Raw genomic sequence first — 21,620 nt, 5'->3', positions numbered from 1 at the left:
AACAAGTCAGGATTAAATGCATGAATGGTCACTTAGTGCAATCAAAAAAAATGCAAAGAGACATGACTTTTCAAGAGCTGATTTTGTATTTAGTTCAATGCCTAAGTCAGTCTCTGAGACTTCTACCTTTTCAATTCTTTCCCAGGTAAGAGGATACTTGCCTTCCTCTCAAGAGCAAAAACAGTATAAAAGGTGTGCACACTCAATAACTGAAGTAAAACATTTGATTGTGTGGCGGTTGATTGTAGAGAGAGGCAGACTGTAGAGTTTGGGGTTTTTTTTGGCAATTTATGAACTAGTTATTAGAACTACTGACCGTGGCATGAATTTACTGGTCTTTCTCCATGAAAATGCATTTACTGATCGAGGATGAGCCAAATAAACAAATGAAAAATCAAGCTCTTTTGCTTGGTTTTCTGGACTGGCACCAGGTGGTGATACGGCTGACCGCCAGCTCCCTGCATTGTACCATACCTTCACAAGACAGTCATCCTGTGGGAAGACAAAAAAGGACAGTAAATTAGATTACCTTGCTTAAGAATATGGTGCACTTTAAGTACTTTTGGGTACATCTCCTGAGGTTTCATTTTTCTTTAAAGTAAAATGTTTTTCTTATCTGAGAGGAACAGCTCCATAAATGGAACTTCAACATGTGATCTTAAAGAAAACAAAGGAGCAGAGCTTTCACTTAACTCTTGCCATTACTAACTTGGATTTCATGTAAGTCCTTCTGATTAACTGCCAATTTTTAATCACAAAACCACAACTTGCGCTAGCCTGAGATGGTATTCAAATGTTAATACAACTAATTCTACCTTGTCAGAAAACCACCCCAACTCCCTACATAAATTTAACTGGAAACAGGAAAAAAAGGTCATAGATGATATCTCAAAAAACAAGCTCAGTACTGGTCAGCCTGTTTTCAGACACACACACGAACTGATCGTGCCTTCAAGGACTAGATAAATTAATCTGGACCCAGATTCACAACTTGCTGATCAACTGTTAAATGTGAATGGCACTAAAATATTGAAATAACCTGGGTATGCATAACACGACCCTACTAGGGGGGATGATAGGTTGGTGTTGCTGACCAGCATTGTCCCTCACAAAGTTAAGTAAAGGAATAAGACATAGAAAGAAAGGTGTGCTTTAAAGTTCTCCAGGCATGTAACTAACTTAAGCATTTATGGTAAAAAATATGTTATTAATTTTCCTACTTACTAATTTTCTTACTTATTCAGTAATTTGCTTTGAAGGAATTTATAAACTAAAATAACAGGACATAAAATACTGGAGTCAAAAACTCTGCAATAATATAACCTTATATAAGCCATTTGCAGATTAATTCCTTTTTCCACCATTCCATCAAATTGTAACATTAGAAACCATTAAACCATTAACATTTGACTTGTAAAATAAACATTAACTCCTACCCTTCAAAAGAAGGTGGAATACACATATATATATTGTTGACAATAACAAAATACTACCTTTTTACATAAAACATATACCCAAAGAATTTTATTTAGCTGCAAAGTGGCTGGAATGGCTCTCCTTTGTATGACAGTAAAGGGCATCACAGAACATATAGCAAGAAATACAACATTCAAATAAGCACAAAAAGAATGCAGCATGAGAATTTACTGCTTTGATTTTATACAGATAATAATCTAGCATGAAGAAAGCCAGTATTTCACTTTGTGTGTTGAAAGCTTGTTAACTGGAGTATAGTTTCCCTAGAAAAGGAAATCTAGGCAATTTTTACAAATTTGTTACACCTTTATCTATCCTTAAAGATAGCAAATGTCTGACAAGTTAGTCTTCTAATCAAGCATGATGACCTGAAATGGCAAGCTTTAAAGGAAAAAAGCCACATACAACTAATAAAGATGTGCATTACTCATCTGTTTCTGATGCACATAACTGAACCACAAAAATATGCATGACAACTACCTTGCAAAAGATTTATTTGCAGACTGAATCACCATCAACTCTTCGTTTTTTAAGCATGTATTAGGGGATACTATGACTCAAACAGCCAAATTCCACATTATTACTAAATCAAACACTGTTCTAACCACTTATTACGTGTACACACTAATTTTTCACTCATGCATCCAAGACAGAGTAAAGCAAATTGCAAAAATTAATCTTTTATTCTTCAGCCTGAAACAAGTTCTGTCAGGTTTCTATTGCTCAGGATTCTGAGACTCTTAAACCAGGTTTTCACAAATATCAGCAACTGATATTAACTTTACATACTAGAATGTTGTTTTGTATCTAGTAACTCTGCAGCCTTTAGGTTCTTCAGTAGGTAGCAGAAATTCAATGCAGAAAACAACTACTTCTCCCACTCATACTCCTTAACAAGTAATATTAATTCTTGTATGGGTTTGTCACATTTGTTCTCTGGATCCTCTACATGATCTTGATTTTTTTTTTTTTCTGCTTTGACTTGTAAGGACATTATTCGCCTACAAAACCTGAACAACGAGTTTTGGAGTACAAATAAAAGATCAGCTTGTTTCAGGAAAACAAAAGACTGGCAATTTGCTTTAATTTTTTTGCTTATTTTGCCAAGGGGTTCTGCTTTTGCTGACAAACTGCTCAGTGTTGAGCACACAGAACCAACTAGTGAGACTGGCCACAAAAAATGTCATGAACCATGTGCCAATACACCCATGGAGGGAAATGTGAACCTCTCCTACAGACACAAAAAGGCGTACAGATATGTTAACACAAAAACATATGAAAGAGCTATTTTTGATTTCTTAAAATATTTTTTGGTATTTTGATTATATTTCCTCACTAGCAGGATAGCTAGCAGTGATTTCATCCACAGATTTCCCCCATTCCTCAAAACTCGTCTTTTTCTTATAATTTGGTACAAATTAAAAATGAGTATTTTAGAATAGTAAGCACTGAATATTTGGTGCGTGACCTCCCTGCCTGGAACCACCCTTCTACCAAATTCATGTTTACCAAATTGTAAAGACACATAGACAGACTACAAAAAATTATGAAAAACATTTTTTTTCATTAAGTAATCTTTATTTTTTTCAAATATGTTTTTGTTGGTTTGCTTTAATGCTTATCTGAATTAGTACAAAGCTCTAAGGAAAAAAGAATGCTTACCTTTCCAGCAGTAGCAAAAAACTCCCCATCTGGCGAGAATTTCATTAAACAAACTTGAGAAGCAGTTCTATAGAATAAAGACAATTAAAAGGAAAAAAAAAAAACCTTTAACAACTTTTATCGAATTCTAGACATTTTTTTCCTTGAATGCACAAAACTTTTTGAATTCTGAAATACAAGTATGTATACTGTTGTGTGAAAGTTAAGTTTTAACAAAGTCCAAAAGACTAAGATCTAAACTCATGTACAACACATGGCTGTAGTGATCCAGAAAACCAAAATCTTGTAGCTGAATATCCAATATTCAAAAATATTGTAGCAGAAAAGCAGGTGCCAACAGATTAACCTGCTCTACTTCCACTTCACACAATTATAAGGATCTCAAAATGGTCTCTGTTGTACCATATTATCTTCCATCTTCTCCTGAATGACATACTAATTTTTCATATTTCCTAGAATTACAACTCAAGAAAATAAACAGTGTAAAAGGAATAATGTAGTTTAAAAGTGTCTGAAAGTAGCTTTTATATGAATGGTCACACTGCTATAACGTGCTACACCAAAATATTCTAAACCTAATTATGTGGTAACTTTTGGAGCATTTTACTTTAATTGGCTGCACTAATAAATGAGCTTCTTTTACAGGGTTTGAAGCACTCAGTTATTGACAAAGTAATAAAGCTTATTAAAAGCAACAAGAGCATACAAAAATTTAATTGCACACCACAGATACAGTGTACATTTTTGTCTTGAATTTAATAAACATGTAACATGTTGTTGAGGCCCAACTTTCACAGGTGATTAAGTGAAATTACGGTCAATAAAGCAGGGTGCATTTATGTGCAGTAACAAGAGCAAGGCAATTACAAAAGCCCTGTATCAAAGAAGTCATCCAGGTTTAAGCAAAATTCTCCTGCTGGGGCAAATATGAAAACATTTGGGAATGTTTCCTTCAGGGATTAAAACAGGATAGTTGCAGGGGCAAAATAACGTTCTTGCAGACTTCTCTACAAGAAAAACCTATTCTAAATCTAATTGCACTACAAATGCCAGAAGACATACAGGCATAAAAGGTAAACAAAAAAAGCAAGTTCTGCTGACCCTTTCCAGGACCTACTCATTCAAAGAAAGCAACACTTAGCTGTCTCCCACAAAGAGAGTTTAAAAGAGGAGAACGTGGAGAGCTGAGAAGCTTTTTTATGTCTTTATACACGACAGAAATGCAAAACCTGTTACACAAGGGACAGAAGAAAAGTACTCTCTGTATGATCTTGACTACTGTTACCAGAACCCCAGATCCTAAAGCCATACTCAATGGCATTCTGTCTACAGGCTAACTTCTCTTCTTAGGCTGAGAGATGAACGCCCAAAGATGTCTCAAAAAATAGAGTAAGTCTTCAACTCCTTGTAATTAGAAAGTTCATCACATGCCAAGAAAAGTCTTTGAGTTGTCATTTGGATGATCTTGGGTTTTTAAACACATTCACTGATAGAAGTTCAAGTAAAGAGAAAAAGGAACAATGAAGGATCATAAAATGGATGTTTTTCTGATACATCCAGAAAACTACCTATAGAACTACCTACTAGAATTCTAAGTGCTTCACAAAGAGTAACCTCAGGTGGGTCTGCTCAGTCAGCCATTTCAGGAAACTTCTTTAGGAGATGGCCATATGGAAGATTGCTCCCACATGAACCATGTACCCACCCCACCACACTAGCAAAGTCTACTTATGGCAGAACGATTTAAATTGTCTTATAAACTTAAGTACTAAACTAAAAGACTTCAGAATGTACAATATACAAATGCAAATATCAGTATCAACATGAACACAAGAAGAGAATTCAGAGACAGAGAAAAGAGAATGTATCAACCCTGACTGTTCCAAATACCCAGAATAAATCTAAAAAAAGTATACGTGCAAAATCAGGGGGTGGACGTGTAAGAAGGAAACAACAATGGAGTACACTGAACAAAGAAGGAAGGTTTTTTTTAATCAGTCCTGACAGCAATTACACAGCTTTCACCTTATTCCTGCTACAAAGAAGAGTGCTTATTGGAGAGCTTCAATATTAGCCTACCCTCAGTATTTTACTAGTCTTGTTTGTAGCTGAAGAATTGCTCCAAAACCAACTGCAACTGATCTCATAAGAGGAAATAATGTCACATAGTCAAGGGAAATATGATAAAAACTTATCTCACATCAATAATATTTATCAAGTTACAGTATGCAATAGCATTTCACATAACTACACTAAGTATTTAATCTCAAAGTTATGAATCAGTAAAGAAAAGGAAATTACTTGTCTTTAAATGGATTCCTTACTTGCATTGCCAGATACATCTCCACTCTCCAAGTCCAACACCTGCTCTTTCAGTACTGTCATTGTCAGCAGGGTTCTCCAATGGAACATTCGACCAAAGTTGAAGACAATTGGAACCAGTCAGAAGGCGAGTACCTGGAACAAATATTTATTAAAATCTAACAACAAGCAAGTAGCAAACTATAGACTTTTACAGAGAGAGGAAAAAAATTTCTGCAAAGCTGAAACTGCAGAAAATAAACTGGCAGATACACCTTTTCTAGTGTTTTTTTTTTTTGTAGATTTGAGCACCTAGAGTTCAAACTATGAATTAATCAAATTTTAGTTATTCTCTAAAAGAAATGCCTAGGTCTACTGCAGACATTAGTTCTTCTCAACAAATATTTACCATTTAAGCCACGTTTTCTTATTGGCTCAGATAAGAATAATCGAGCCAGACCATACAGATGCACTTAGTCACTTAGTATGTTAGTTCTCCTGTAATAAGTGACAAAAGGTATATTTCACTCCACTTTGATATTCTCTATCATGCTAGGACAGGGGAAAAACCTTTACCTTGTCCACAAGGAATGACAAAATTTAAAGTAAAAAAATTAGTTGCAGTGTTTCTTTTAATCTGTCCATACCTGTGGGATCCCATGTTAGATTATGCACTATGGCTTCCAGTGAGATTTGAGCATTCTTCTGCCACTGGTAATGTAACACCTGAAATTTTAAGTATTTACAAACATTAGCATGAAAACTCTTCATTGTCCTCTTTTTATAATATAAATAGTACATCTTCACTGCATTCTCTAGATTTTATGAAGATGTTTAACATAAGTTACTGTTTATCTAATAAAAATTGATTCATTCTGAAATTAAAATGAAATAGCTTTTCACTAACGTGGCCATACTTACGAGGTTTTTAACTTCTTATTTTAAAAGTTTAGCTTGAAAAAAATTAGTATATAAAATCATTACTGGAATTTGAGAATTGTTTTAGGAGGAAGTAAGATTTTATTTTTGCAAGAAAGAAAAGATATCAAGAATTACACAAGTTAAAGCCACCTGGTGTTTGATATCTGTGCCATTGTTGAATTAGGAGTTCAGAAAGGTCAAGGTAACAAGTGATATTTCCCCTTCACTCTTTTTTTTTTATTCTTTTAATATACAACAGGACAGTCAAGTGTTTTTCACTTTTGCACCACTGCTTCACTCTCTAGAACAAGTTGAGGACTAAGTTTACAAAATATTTATCTTGTCTGTTTCTGTAATAAACCAAAAAGGTTTGATGCTTTGATTTATAAAAGAAAAAGAAAACATTTCTGGAAATAATATTAGGAGCCAATTTCTTTCTTAATTCCAGATTATTCCAGCCAATTCTTTCTTAATTCTTTAAAGTAGTCATCCTCTACCCCAAAAATACCACACAGAAATAGATGTGAAGTTAAAATATGACAACTCAGTCTTTCAGAAGTTTGGCAAAAGACAGTAAGAAGCAGCTGCAGATAAGGACCTACACAGAGTATTTGCAGAGCTGGATTTTTTGGGGTTCTTTAGACCCTGAACATTGCAGTAAATGGACGACAATCTTACAAAAAAGTTGAACAATATGCTGGAAACCATTGTATAAAAGTAAACTGAAAGAATGAAGTAACAGAGTATTTCTTCAGCTAAAAAACATTTGAAAGCAAATCGTGGGTGGTGAGTGCTTCCCCTGCTGCTTACAGTTACTACTCCAACTCTGATGCTTCAAATTAAGTGTATTCTTTACCAGTATAGAAAATCATTACTGGAAAATGGGGTGGATGGACCAAAACCAAGAGCAGTACGTCCAAAATTTTCACAGGAGCGTGAGAACGCACATCTTACAGTAATTTTATTCCACTGCTTTGCAGTGATGTAAATTATTAGGTAGGTGTTAATTTCCAGCTCATTAATTAATGTATAATATACCACAATATATATACCACAAGTTTACATGTACATTGAGGATCTTATGACTGAGTTGGTTAGTACAAAGAGGAGAATCCACTAGATGGTGATATAAACAATTTGTTAATACAAATGGTGACCAAGCCCCGGAAGAGGGAGACATAAGCTCCTGGAGCAATTGCTGTCAAAGCTCTTATATCAACAAACTGTCTTCAATTAGAATCTAATGCTTCAAATTATAGCCATTTGCCTCCTCATGTAAGAAACATCGTTAAGTAATTTGCCCTAAATCATATTATTATTCAGAAATTAAGATTCTCGATGCTAATCACTAAAACACTGTCACCAAAAGCCCCAAAAGAATGAATATTTTTCTTATTCAACCATTTTAACACTGAAGTATAATCATTTTTAAAAAGCCACAGATTTCTGAAACTATTGCAATTTGGCCAAGTGCACATAATTTCATAAGCAAAAGATAAAGTAAGAACCGCAAAACACACCAAAACATAAAGGCTACACAGGCTGGTTCAAAAAGAAATTTCTATTTTAATGCCTACACTCATGGCAGAATGGGGCTGTGTATGTGTTTTTGGATTCTGGTGTATTTTGGTTATGAACTGCATGGTTACATAAGCAAGTAATATGAAGCATTAAGAGTAAAGCCTATCTTGCTCAAAACTATCTCAAATTACAGGCCTCTGTCCTTATCTCACCCTTTTCACTTCCCAAGGACCACCTTTATGTCTCAACTTTATTCTAGCATTAAAAGAAGACATTAAAAAAGCTCCAGCTTTAAAGCAAATTTTACTTTAAAGTAAAATCTATCAGGCTCTGTAACTGCTCAAATAAATTAAGGACTGATTAAATACTTACATTATGATGACTGCTGTTCTGCTTCAAGATGCTAAATGGCTCAAAGATACAAATCACCTTTCCATAAGAAGCTGCAATCTAAAGTAACATACATTTATATGTAAATAAACACACATAAAAGAAACAAGCAGAACAAATAAAAACAAGATGCAAATGGTTGATTTAACTTTTAACCCTGCTTGTAGATAAATCTGAACTCACATCCATATTTCCTTTTGAAAACAGAAAATTACATTTACCAAAAATCTCTAACCTAGTGTTGTCAATAATAAAAACACAATCCTCCATTTACTCATTAATCACAGTAAACTACTGAGAGTATAGCTGGACAACTTTTTAAAATCAGATTATTAGCAGTCAATCTGCAGAGTTCCAATTCTCAGACATGGAACCAGTACTCAATCAGAGCACTTTTGTGTACTTCCCTAGCATTAGAACAGGCTACCTTTCAAAAAGTTATTTCAAAAGATCCAAACTGTGCCAAGAAAACACCCAATGCAGAAAACTGTAAATAAAACCACTACTAAAGGCTAACATAAAACAGTCCAAAAAAAGTTGCAATATGGTCAGTTTTAAGTCAGTGCTTGAAACTCTTTTTTCATCACAGATTATCAACCACCTCAAACTTGCATTAACAAAATTACTAGTATTCGATCTCAAGGTATCTATATAAAAGCAAGCCTAGAAGACTTGCTAAGAAGAGCCAGAGCAAGCAAATGTATGTTAAAGACCTCACGCAGAGAGCTTGAGAGAACTGTCACACGACAACATGGCCAAAAAGTACTTTGAATTACAGATTTACAAAAATTAAGGAGTCTGCATAGGTCATGAACAACAGACATCCTTCATTCTGAACTGATGGTAGTTAAAAGGAGAACATCTACAGATATGATATACTGCAATAATCAATCTTCTATTTCTGTAAAATTCTGACTTAACATATCCACAGTTTTCCTTTAACAATAATAAAGTAAGTTAGATTCACTTTATAAAAAATATTTTGATTCCAGCATCAGCCACTAAAGTTTGAAAGGAAACCAAACTACACTGTCATACCTAAGATCTATACAAACTTAAGAGATTCATATAGATCCTAAAATCCACAGATTCATAGCTTTAAGAGAAACCCTCTACATTAGAAGAACAGATAGTTAAATAAATTTCCATCCTACTAACATTAGCCTGACCCAAAAATGCCAAGAATAATTTTGTCACATTTGCAAGGAAGAAGTTTCTTCAGGCATTTTGCATTCGGAGACTAATATCTGCCCTCTCTAATTCTCTTTAACTACCTCACTTACTGTTGCATTCTCTAATAATTCAATTCCATACCCAAAAGCAAAAATTTATATAAACTCATATTGATTAGATTTTCTTCCTTTGTTCCTTTTCTCCAAATGTGGACATTTTTTCCATATGTCAACTATTTTATTGTTCAGTGGTTTTTAAAGATAAGATTAGCATTCCAAAATGCTCAACTTGTAGTGTCCAAAGCAACTGCTGCTTCCAAAACTTTCCACCAGTTTCCACACTGGCAGGCAGAGGGGTGCAACCATGTGAACTCCTACTTCAAAAAGTCCAAGGGCAAGGTCCTGCACCTGGGTCAGTCAGAATCAGTACAGACTAGGGAAACTGACAGATTGAGAGCAAGCCTGTGGACATGGATTTGGGGATACTGGTGGACAAAAAATCTGTACGTGAGCTGGCAGTATCCCAGAAAGCTAACCAGGTCCTGGCTCCAAAAGAAGGGTGGCCAGTAGGGTGAAGGGGATGATTTCCCTACCCTAGTGAGACATCAACAGGGGTATCACATCCAGTGTCTGCCCAGCATAAGGCAGAAATGGACATGCTGGGTTGAAAGAAGGGACACAAAAATGGTCAGAGAGCTGGAGTACTTCTCCTATGAAGACACACTGAGAGCACTGGAACTGTATGTTTTGACAAACAGAAGTGGAATTTGTGTGTCAGTACTGATGGAAGAATGCCTAAGAAGAAATTCTACCCTTTTAAGAACGACCTGAAAATTCATTGATCAGACGGTCAATAAGCAAATTCCTAGCCATCTACTGCTTAGTACTACAGCATTTTAGAAATACAGCCAGTTTCCTTACAGCAAACCAATTGCAATACAATTGTACAGCAATACAATACCAACTTGCAGACTCTCAATGACCTCACAGGTCTACTTAAGAAATGAAAAATCTCTAAAGCTTAGTAAGCCTTACAGTGTGATACATTCATGTGCTCACTTAAAATTCAAGGACAATTTCTCATTTTAATGTATACAGAATTGGTATCATGCAATCCCGATAACCTTGCAAATTTAGAGAAATAATGCTCAGTGAACTTAAAAAAAACCCTTTAGTTAACAGCACCCAGCGGAGAAACTCAGACTATGGCTATGAGGTGTCAGAGACACAAAGAAAAACATTTCCTCATTTTCATTTGTATTCCTTCACTAGCACTGCAAGAGTTTATCACTCAAATGCTAAAAAGCAGGAACTGGGTGTGGCTGGGGTTTCATCAGCACAGTGTTCACAACAAAACTGGTTTCCATCAGAGGTCTTGTCTCGAGATGGACACCAGAACATAACCAAAGCTCTCAGATCCAGCTCATAAGGCTGTAGAAAGCTGACATTATCTACTCACAAGGATAAGCTTAAAGAAACAACAGAGGTAGAAAGCTCCTCTTATATGAACAAATGGTTATTCAAAGTTCCCACTAAACTGGTCGACAGTTTAATCCCTGAGACATCCCAATGGAGTGATACAGAACTGTGACATCCCAGTAAACAGTTACCTGGTTATTTCTTTTTCACTCTGACAGGAAAATTTTAAAAAAAGCTCTCTTAAAAGGAATTAAAACCCAGTGTTGTCTAAAATGCAATGTTGTGATGCAGACCTAGCTATAAAAAAAACAAAAGCTAGGAATTCAAGAAAGCAAACCCCATCCAACAGAGGCTTTATGAATTGCTTGAAACAGATGTCATTTTTTTCTGGATGATCTGAAAGTGATTTTTGTGGAAACATTTATCTCCTGCCAGCCACTAACCTGTCAAAGAATGTCAATGACATGCCCAGTAGTGCAAAGCCATAGTGAATAAATTACTTTTGCTTCCAACTTAGTAATCTCTTAGTCAAATTCTTGCCCTGAATGTAGCCCTGAATCCAGAACCTCCTGTGCAGTCCTACCTATCTTCTACAACCATCTATCATATCTGTGGTACTATTTATAATTACTGTGCTGCTTACAAGTAAAGACAGAAAGCAATCAGTCATTTTACTATTCATTGTAGTATATCTCCCCTAACTTGCAAGTATACACATTCCTAAGAAGGTGCTTAATATGACATTGCTGGAACATTTTTAGAAACACTGCTCTACATACCTTCCCCTGTTGCATTGAACAGTCCACACATCCCACTAGAATGTTTCCATGTTTTGCTCCAGGGATTATCTGTAATCGTTCGAAGTCAGTCCCCAGTACCACAATATCACATCCTGATGCATATGCCTACAGTATAAATAAAAAAAAATTTAAAACATCCGAAGAAAACAAAAAAAAACCCACTCCAAAATAAAGCAAAGCTATATCTACTTGCAGCATATTTGTGAAATATGAAACACTATAGTCCATGTATACTATCCAAGTAAAACACTACATAGTCAGAAGAGGTCTTTGCAGAGAAAAAACAGATGTCTGCAATTTAAAACCAAGCAACAGAAGCAGCAAATTTCTTTCTCCATGCTTACAAGTTCACCATAAGACTTGCATAACAAGAAAACAGTGGTTTGTGATTAAAAAAAACCAAAAAAATTTGGACATAGAAAAACATCTAAAAGAAATGTAAAAGCATAAAAACCATAGTTCTTGCAAATTAGAAAAAAATAATATACTTAGATTGGAGAGAGACAGACTTGAGAAGTTTTTCTTTTAATTTTCAAATTTCTGAAAAGAGGGAGTAGAATTGAGGAGCTAAAATTTTACTAAAACATTTAGTAAGGGCTTTGTACAGGCAAAAATCAAAAGACGAACAACATGAAGCTTAGTTATACAGAAGCAAAACTGCCCTCAGACTTGTTGAGTCTCCTGTTATTTGTATGAATTCTATTCTCTCAAGTTTATATTGTCACTGAATATGTTGCTTTATCTAACACATTCACAGAGACAGTTCACTGAGTCTTGCAATGCTTGAGTCAGAATTTCTTCCTACCTTCTTGGAAGTTTTATTAGGTATTGAGTACAGATAAAAATAGAGGAAAAGATTAAACACTGGAGAAACTTGTGGAAACAACAGTGAGGAGAATCATCTAATTAGCATAAGAAAGGAGCATTCAAGGATTAAATTCTCACAAAAAGGAATGCACAGTCATTAAAATGTTAGTCAGAAAGACAGCAACAAAATTAAGAGCACAAAGAAGTATTCTGTTAGCAAGAGACTGATAAAAGGATCAAAAATACACCATTTTAATTGACCAAAAGCTTCAAGAGTAGAACAGCATCACAGAAACTGAAGATGGAAGATTTCCATACACTGACAGAAATATCATGCCTTACAATCAACTTCTCTACTGATTTCCAGTATATTAAATAAAAACTGTGGACTTGAAAACAAAAGCAGAATAACTGAAAGCTAGATATATAAATATTATATATATATATATATATATATATATAAAAAAGTGTTTTACATGAAAGAGTACTTTTACCAAGACTGGCCTAGACTATCATACCATCACACATCTTAAAATAAATAAATAAAATGAAAAATATTAAGATTTTAGTCCAAAGACATTTTCCCCACAAAGGATTAAGTGATGCTTCAAAGAAGAGTCTTAGCCAGAAGACTCTGTTCACCAATCCCAGCCAATACTCATTTATCACACTGCAACCAGCAGAACACCAGGCACCACCTTATAATTGAAAATGCTGTCTATAATCCTGCAGACTATATATAACCATATACTTATTTATGAACACTTATTACTGGCAGGTTTTTGAGCTCCTTCCTGTCCAGTTCCCCCTTCAGCTTCAAGACATTCAAGCAGTATAATTCCTCTTCTCAAAAGAGCAGCATTTATTACTAATTAGCATACTGAACTACAGGTTCCAAAGCAATCTAAGTGAAAGCTCATTCAAAAGAGGAGATTGAGTAGCAATTTTTGTTCAAATGTTAAAGTAATTATTTTGATATTGTGATGGCATTAACTTCACACCTGTTCACAAAGGAATGCTTTTTCTTCAGTTCAAAATAATCTCACCTAGTGACTCACTGCTAAAGTCCACAGTTCACTAGAAAAAGCTTCTTTAGAAATACCATACATACATTTCTCAGAATTTAGAGGTCTGTATAGGGGCCATTTTAAGGAAGACAAAAACAAACTAAAAGAAGTGCTCCCATGTAAAGACATAACTTAGAAACCTAGACCCAGCTTTATTATAAATGTATTTTAAGACTGAAGTGTCAAAGGCTGTATGAAGCCCACCTGCTGTGTGCATATGCCCTCCCCTAGGCCTCATCAGCACTTCAAAGACTTACTATACTCCTCCCATCTTGTTCTTTCCATTTCTAGCTTCACAGATAAGCCTGAAACCACCTTGTGCCACCACCACAATCACAGAACACAAAGAATGCCTTGGATTGGGAGGGACCCTAAAGATCATTTGGTTCCAACTCCACCGCAATGGGCAGGAACATCTTTCACTAGACCAGGCTGCTCAGAATCCCATCCAACCCAGCCTTGAACACTTCCAGGGATGAAGCTTCTCTAGACAACTATTCCAGTGCCTCATCAACCTCACAGTAAAGAATTTCTTTCCAACATCTAATCTAAACCTATTCTCAGTCTGAAGCCACTCCCCATTGTCCTGTCACAACATGTTCTTGAAACAGTTTCTCGCAATCTTTCTGTAGGCTTCCTTCAGGAACAGGAAGACCAAGATAAGGTAATCCTTACTCCTCTTTTCCAGATTGAATTTCTCTCAGCCCTTCCTCATGCAGATGTGATCCATCTTTCTAATTATATTCATGGCCCTCCTTCAGACTTGCTCTGTGCCCTTCCTGTGCTGGGCACCCAGAGCTGGATGCAGGGTTCCAGGTGGGGTCAGAGCAGAGCAGAGGGGCAGAATCCCCTCCCTCACCCTGCTGTGGCTGCAGCCCAGGGCACGTTTGGCTCTCCGGGCTGTGAGTGCCCATGGCTGGGTCATGTCCAGCCCCTCACCCACCAGCACCCCCAAGCCCTTCTGGGCACAGCTCCTCTTGTCCCTCCATCCCCCAGCCTGGAGTGATAACAGACATTGTCTCACCCCAGGCACAGCACCTTGCACTTGCCTTGTTAAACCTCATATAAAATGCCATACTTCTATCATAATGAGCAATACATTAGTAGAAATCATGCAATCCATAAAATAACTATTTTAGTGAGGTCATAACTTCATCAGTTTTAAGACCTCAGCACAGTTGGCATTTTGCACTGGAAGAACTCTGTTAGTAACTATCAAACATTATACACTGGAGACTTGAGGAATCACATATTCATCAATGCATCAGGAAATAAGATTTAAAACAATTATAGAATATCTTGAGCTGGAAGGGACCCACTAGACCATCGGGATCCACCTCCTGGCCCTACAAGAGAATCAAACCACATGCCCAAGTGCAATGTCAAAACACTTCCTTAACTCTCTCAGGCTGGAGCTGCAACCACTTCCCTGGGGAGCCTGTTCCAGTGCCCATCCACGCTCTGAGAGATCAACCTTTTGATAATACCCAGCCTATATTTGCCCTGACACAACTTCAGATAATTTCTAAGAGTCCTGTCACTGGTCACCAGAGAGAAGGTATCAGCCCTGCCTGTACACTTTCCCTCATGAGGAAGCTATAGCTTGTCACGAGGTCTCTCCTCAGTCTCCTCTTAGCCAGGCTGTCACTGCTGATATGGCTTTCCTCCCAGACCCCTCACTGTCCCATCTGGATGCTCTCTCACAGCTTTATATCCTTCTAACATGTGCTGCTCAAAAGTCAGAACCCAGGCTAGCTCCTGTTAACCCGGAGCTATGAAGAACAAGAGTAGCTTAAAGAGGTATTAAAGCATCCTAGACTTGCTGTTTCCTGAAGGAAAACACAAAATGTTTTTCAAAAAAAAAAAAAAAAAAAAGTTCTGGCATTTCTCCACACTACTTGAAAAGACTGACACTTGGGGGAAAAAAAAGGAATCACTTCAGACATCAGTCTGTTCAGACAGATTGGATCATACCTGGTCACACATAATAAGCTGCAGCACCACTGACTAGCTCCTAAGCCTGTAGAACTGATCTGTTCCAAAGAGATAGAAAGGGGAGAAAAAGGCCTTTTCAAAGAGTTTCCAAACAGAACTACAGCTAAGCAGAAGGATGATGACTCGGAGGTTATTTTTGATGTTTAGTTAACGTTTGCCTGCAGGAGAACCACAGTTTCAAAGACAAAAGGCAAGGGATGCGGAGGGTAGGGAAGTTCTATATTGCAATGGAAAAAGTGTCTGATGAAGAAGGTGACTAAGTTTTCTGGCATCTGGCTCCCTTTTCTACTGTTGTCACTATTCCTCACACTGACCAGGCACCTTAGGGACACCCTCCTAAGGTGTGCTTCCTTTGGTTCTTTGTTGTCCCCCCTGCAACTCATCCATTAGACGGATTCTGTGCAGAGATGTCAGATCTTCTTACATACTCACTGGAGCCCAGACATCAGCTGAAAATGAAGTTCCTAAGCAGCAGTACCTTACCAAGATGTTTCTCTAAACAAAGTGCATAAAATTTACAGCTGGGCTAATTTTACATTTAAGATTTTTTTTATTCACAGCAGAGGTATTTTAGTGTAGTATAACAGAAGTCTGTACTTGGGAATAAAAAGTATTTTCCATACTGTAAGAGGGTCTCAGATACCACCAGAATGAATTCTGCCTACCAGTCACTTTATCTAACTTTTATTGTGAGACTTGTCCATGATTGTTAACATGCCACTCATCTTCATTTTAACAGGAGCTAATATGAGGGCATCTTTGTAAACAATGGTAACCAAGAAAAAAGGTAATTCCAGTCTTCTCTTAAGCAAGTGCAAGTTATTCCAGTATAAGAATTTACTGTATGTATATATACACACACATAGATATTTTCATATATATATATATATATATATATATATATTCATTTACCTATATTCCCTTGTGGGAAAAGGAGGGGAAGGGAAGGAGAGACAAAGCAGAAAATGTTGTCACACAGTTAAATGGAGAAAGCATTCCTAAATGTGTATTAATTTTTTTAAATAATAATACACCCTAAGAAAAGTTTTTGAAGCAAGCAGAGCCTCCATGTCTGATGTTGGCCGGCCATAAAAGCCTTTCACCTTAAGAATGCCCTAGAACATTTACAAGAAAGTTGTCTTTGCACAATAAGACAAGCAGTTAGCGTGATATTATCACATACTTGGAATGTTTATTAAACAGTGCTTTGTTCTTCTGTTACAGAAATAAACAAGATAGAACTAGTTCAAGCTGCAGGACCATGGATCTCGCTGCTGACATAGCAAACAAGCCTGAAATTAGGAAGTGAAAGATGTTCTAGACCTGTGAAAATAAATGTGATTTTGTATTGCAGAAGTGGGTTTTCACAAAAGATCTGCCCATTCTTTTAATCCAATGTTGGCTCTTAGTTCTAAATTAATATTTCTTTGAAGAAGAATAGCAGAAATTTTGACTGGAACAGTGCTTCAAAAGCACGGGAATAGACAATTATACAAACTATTCTGATTTCTTTCTAAAATGGAAGTCTGACATATACAACTCACAATCTGAGACTGCTATTGGGAAATTACTCCCAACAGAAGGAAAGCCCAACAATTGGGGGCCTCAACCTCTCACACACCACAGCACCTTCCACACATTAATTTCTCTTACAATCAACCTTCTTGACATATTTCTTCTATGTACTGACATACAAAGTTTTTGCTATAGTTTCTGCTACAGCTATGTACGGGCTGACACATTACCTTGGACAACTTGCACAAACTTTATTTCACCTACCTTTCTTACATGAAGGGCAGGTATTATCCATGGCTAAATGCAGCAGACCATGCGTGCACACATGCGTATTTATAAAGATACATATATAAACACATTCAAGCATATTTGGGATGAGCATACACTAGAAAGACAATGCAAAACTCAGTAAAAGATAAAAACTAAAGACAAATCTACGAAGCAGATGATACTGCAATAATTGCTATCTTTTTCTGTCCTATGCACAGAATCATCAAAATCAAAAGACTCACCAAGAGCCACATGGTATCTGGCAGAATTATTTTATGCTAGTTTAGTATGGCCTCTCTCTAGCCCCACTTTTGATCAAAACTTACACTAGTCTACGTATTCCACTTAAACATTTATTTAAAATAATTAAATGCTTTTATTAGGATGCTAAATTAAATTTTAAGCAATTATATTTCTTCATGTTTCATTAAAAAAATTCAACTTTATTTATCAGAAGTACTTGACCTATTCTACTACAACCATATTAGAGTATATACAAGTACCCAATTCATTGGCAATGCCCTTCGAATCATGTTTCACTGCACTTCAAATCATGAAACTGCACTTTTCATTGATGTGCAAAGAAATTTTATCTTTTTTTTTAATTAATTCAGTTAAGACATAATTAATTTCTTAAGTCCAGAGTAGCTTAATTCAAGTATTATTAAAAAGGGAAAAAAAAAAAAAAAAGAAGGCATTCTTAAAAAGGTTCCCTATTAAATCCCTTCCCTTTACTAAATACCAACCAAGAAGCAGGTGAGTGTAAACAGTGTAATTTCTTGACTGACTATTATGATATCTAAATTTTCTGGACTACAGATATCCAGGGGGTTCTTAGTGTAAACATTAAGTATTTTCTAGACAGGTAAGAAAGAATATCACTGAGCCATAGAAATTACTTTTATTTATCAGAAAACTTTGCACAATGGGAAATCTTTTTCTATTGCAACCCAGCACCTTTAGAAAACTCAGTGTGGTCTTGATTAAGCTATGGAACCTCACTCCTCACCCAATTTTCCAGGTGCCTTTCAACTTCAGATATTTAGTTCCCAGTTCTATCAATTTTACATAGCAAGTCTCAAGTCCAGAATTAGTTTAATCACACACACAGATGAAATCTGTCAAGGAAATATTTTGGTTCCATTGAAATAATCTATGTAATTAATCTTTCTTTCACATATTTTTACCCTACGAACAATCGCTCTTTTTTGATTTTCATTATCAGTTTTGGGACTTGCACTTGTAAAGTTGCTATTGCTCACAGAGACTTCTCCTTTTGCTACTTTGGTGAGGGGAAATAATAATGACAAAAAAAAAAATTGGAGAATCAGAACTGAATATGCAGAAACATTGTATCAGTACTGGTTACCCACTTAATAACTTAAATACAACTTCAGTAATAACTAGTTCAGAGGAATCATGTGATAAACTCCAGGAGCTTACTTTTACTCAAGTATTTCAGACCTGACATGAATAAAAGAAAGCAAAGGATGTCTTCCACTGTGGACAAGTACATGGAAAATAAAATAATTCAGTATCTGGAGAAGAACACAAAGAATAAGCAAGTAACTCCCGACAGCTGAGGGCCAGCTTCTCATTGATTAAGTGTCCTTACGTTACTATCACCTGCCCTCAGCAAAGAAACAACAGGCATGCTTCTTATTGTCTCTTGATACGTATGAGCCTTTTTCAACACATAAATAAAAGATGGGCTAAAAACTTTATCAGTGTTCTCTCCAAGGAAGCTCATGCTCCTTCCCATCCTAAAAAAAAAAGTCAGAACAACAAACATGCCTCACATTAGATATCTGAAATACTTCCTTAAAAGATAACAGCACATACTCAAAAAGGTGTATATGATTCAGTGGATGCAGAAAGTTTTACACTAATTTTGCTTCAAAATTTTCAGCTTTAAAGAGAAGAATTTTGATATTTTTATCTTAGAACTGTAATATTTTAAAATACTTCACTTTGAATATTCAGTGCTGTCTATGAGAAAATATCCTGAAGCATACTGTATCTAAAAAAAAAAAAAAATTACAGACCAAGTTCTCCTGTTGGACAAGGACAACTTGTCCCTCCTGTACAGTACATAACCTTGAAATATCAACTCCTATCTTCTCAGCTACAATAACTGGAAGCATAGAAGTTTTACATGTTTGGTTTTTTTTTTTTTTCCATTTCTAAAATAAAATTCAATAGTATTTATACTAATTAATGCTTATATCATCATTTCAGACAGGGAAAAACTATGGGGCATTTTTTTTCATTGGATTTTCTAACGCTTGAGTCTGTCATCCTTTTCCAAAAAAGCAGAAATTAGCTTCAGTGCCTTTTACTTCTTAATCCTTCCGAGCAATCTCGTCAACTTAACACAGCATTAGCACAGAATCAGTAACAACAACAAAAACGTCCCTGAAGCAGTCAATGTTAGACATTTTAAATATGAGGAAAACAAATCCATTAATAACCCTTCAGGGAAAAGGATAATGAAAGGAAGATGAATGCAGCTATAGGAAATATTGTTATTACATTTATGTCTAGGAAACATTGTTACAATATACTTCTATGAAAACAGCTCCTCCAAAAGAGAGACCACAATAATGAATACCAAAAATTACACTTCTCAATCATTCCATTCTCCTGAGGAAAAGATTCCTACTCTTCTTATCCACTGGAGACCGCCAAAACTTTACCTAAGTTCGGCTGTAACAGGTAGAAAGTGAGTCTAGTGACATGAATGACTCAAATTGTGTCCCTCAAAAAAGAATGACCTCAAAATGGCAAGCTTATGACAAGATATTTTGAAAGCTTACCAGCATTCCTCTGTAAAGCAGACCTCCTTGTCTCTTACTAAATGGCTTCCCACCGCAGGTGGGTCTTTGACGTTTCTGGATATGTAGAATTAGAGAGTTTGGCACAATTTGGTACCTGAACTCTCAACTGCTGTGGTTTAAGATATCTCCCAACATGAACTTGTTAATGGGAAGCAAGGACACGGCCGGACAGCGCTGGAGACAGACTCGGCAGAGCCAGCCTCACCCTGGGGAAGCGCCTCTGCTCCACTGCCCCAGCGGAGCTGCAAGCAGCTGGGCGAATTTAACTGCGTACGCCAGACGGGACGGCAAACAACAAGATTTCATTCCTGCATTTCCGCCTATCATTCCCTTATCAAACCGGAGAGCACACCAGGCTGAAGCTGGGGGCAGCCATAAAAGGTAAGGTTAAAAATACCCCAGCGTGGTGCCCTGAGAAACTTCGCTGCATCTGATTTCATTCCTCTTCAGCCCTACGCGGAGGGAGGGTGGGAATAAGAACACAACAGAAGTGTGTTTACAAGACAAAAGCAAAAGGAAGGAAAAGGCACTTTAATACTCTGGCCTTTGCAACGTACTGAAGTGCTTTCTCTCCACTCTAAGAGACAGGGACTTCAAACAGCCTTTGAAAACCTCAGCAACACTAGGGCTGGCTATTCCAAGTCTTCCTCAGCTACGCGCAGAAGAGGATTTCAGCCACCTTCCTGACTGCAAGGCAGCGCTGAACTCCCTTCCAGAGCGAGCCGCACGTCCCGGCAGCCGTTTATGTAATCTTTTATCGCCGACACCACATCTCCGCGGCCCCGGACCGCTGCTGCCGGCATGTGCCCGCCGCCCCGCCGGCTCCGCGCCCGCCCGAGGCCGCCGCCGGCAGCGGGGCCGCCGCTCCGCACAAGTTTTGCGCGTCCCCGCCCCCGCCGGGCCCGGGACCCGCGGGCCCCTCGGGCGGCGCCGCCGCCGCCGGACGGCGCTACCGGGGCGAGCCCCGCGCCCGGGGCCGCCCGCGGCCGCCGCGCCTGACGCAGCCGCTTTCGGCGCCGGGCCCTGCGGAGGCGCTGCGGCGAGGGACGCTCACCGTGAAGGGCTGGTCGTGCAGGCTGCCCACGGAGAAGCAGCTGTCCCCGGGGTTCACGGCGCCCGTCAGCACCTGGTGCAGGTTCATGGTGGAGGGCGCGGCCGCTCGGCCACCGCCGCTTGTCCCCCCGCGCCCGGCGGAGGCGGCGCTTCCCAGGGGCAGGGCGGGCGCCGCGCATGCTCGGCCGGGGCGCCGTCCCTGGGGCGGGCTGAGAGTTCCGTCCGCCCCGTGTGGAACTCGACTTTCCTGTTAAAATAACCCGACTTTCCTGTCAAAACAGCGCTGGAAAACGCTGCCGCTGCGCCGGAGACAGACGGTGGTGACGGAGCGGACTCGAAACCTGCCGAACCGCTGCGCCTCCCGCCTGCCGGGGCCGGCAGCGCCGACCCCAAGCGCATCCGCTGCCAGCCCCT

At 37.8% G+C, this 21,620-nt stretch overlaps 1 protein-coding gene across 1 annotated transcript in view; it reads right to left on the bottom strand.

Annotated features, from left to right (window-relative positions):
- The window catches only part of DMXL1 (Dmx like 1), an 86,584-nt gene extending 65,255 nt beyond the window's left edge, over nt 1–21,329 (bottom strand). Inside the window, exons 1-7 of the mRNA XM_058824250.1 lie at nt 21,208–21,329; nt 11,642–11,767; nt 8,254–8,331; nt 6,087–6,165; nt 5,463–5,595; nt 3,139–3,205; nt 317–492 (exon numbers count right to left, since the gene is read on the bottom strand). Coding sequence (XP_058680233.1) covers nt 317–492; nt 3,139–3,205; nt 5,463–5,595; nt 6,087–6,165; nt 8,254–8,331; nt 11,642–11,767; nt 21,208–21,294 — 746 coding nt within the window. The 5' untranslated portion in view covers nt 21,295–21,329. The remainder of the gene's footprint in view (nt 1–316; nt 493–3,138; nt 3,206–5,462; nt 5,596–6,086; nt 6,166–8,253; nt 8,332–11,641; nt 11,768–21,207) is intronic.
- Nucleotides 21,330–21,620: the final 291 nt, after the last annotated feature.

This window comes from Ammospiza caudacuta, chromosome Z (genome assembly GCF_027887145.1).
Source record: "Ammospiza caudacuta isolate bAmmCau1 chromosome Z, bAmmCau1.pri, whole genome shotgun sequence".
In the NCBI taxonomy this organism is placed as follows: Eukaryota; Metazoa; Chordata; class Aves; order Passeriformes; family Passerellidae; genus Ammospiza; species Ammospiza caudacuta.
Note: the sequence above shows the minus strand (reverse complement) of the source record. Positions and strands in the feature narration are given on the sequence as shown.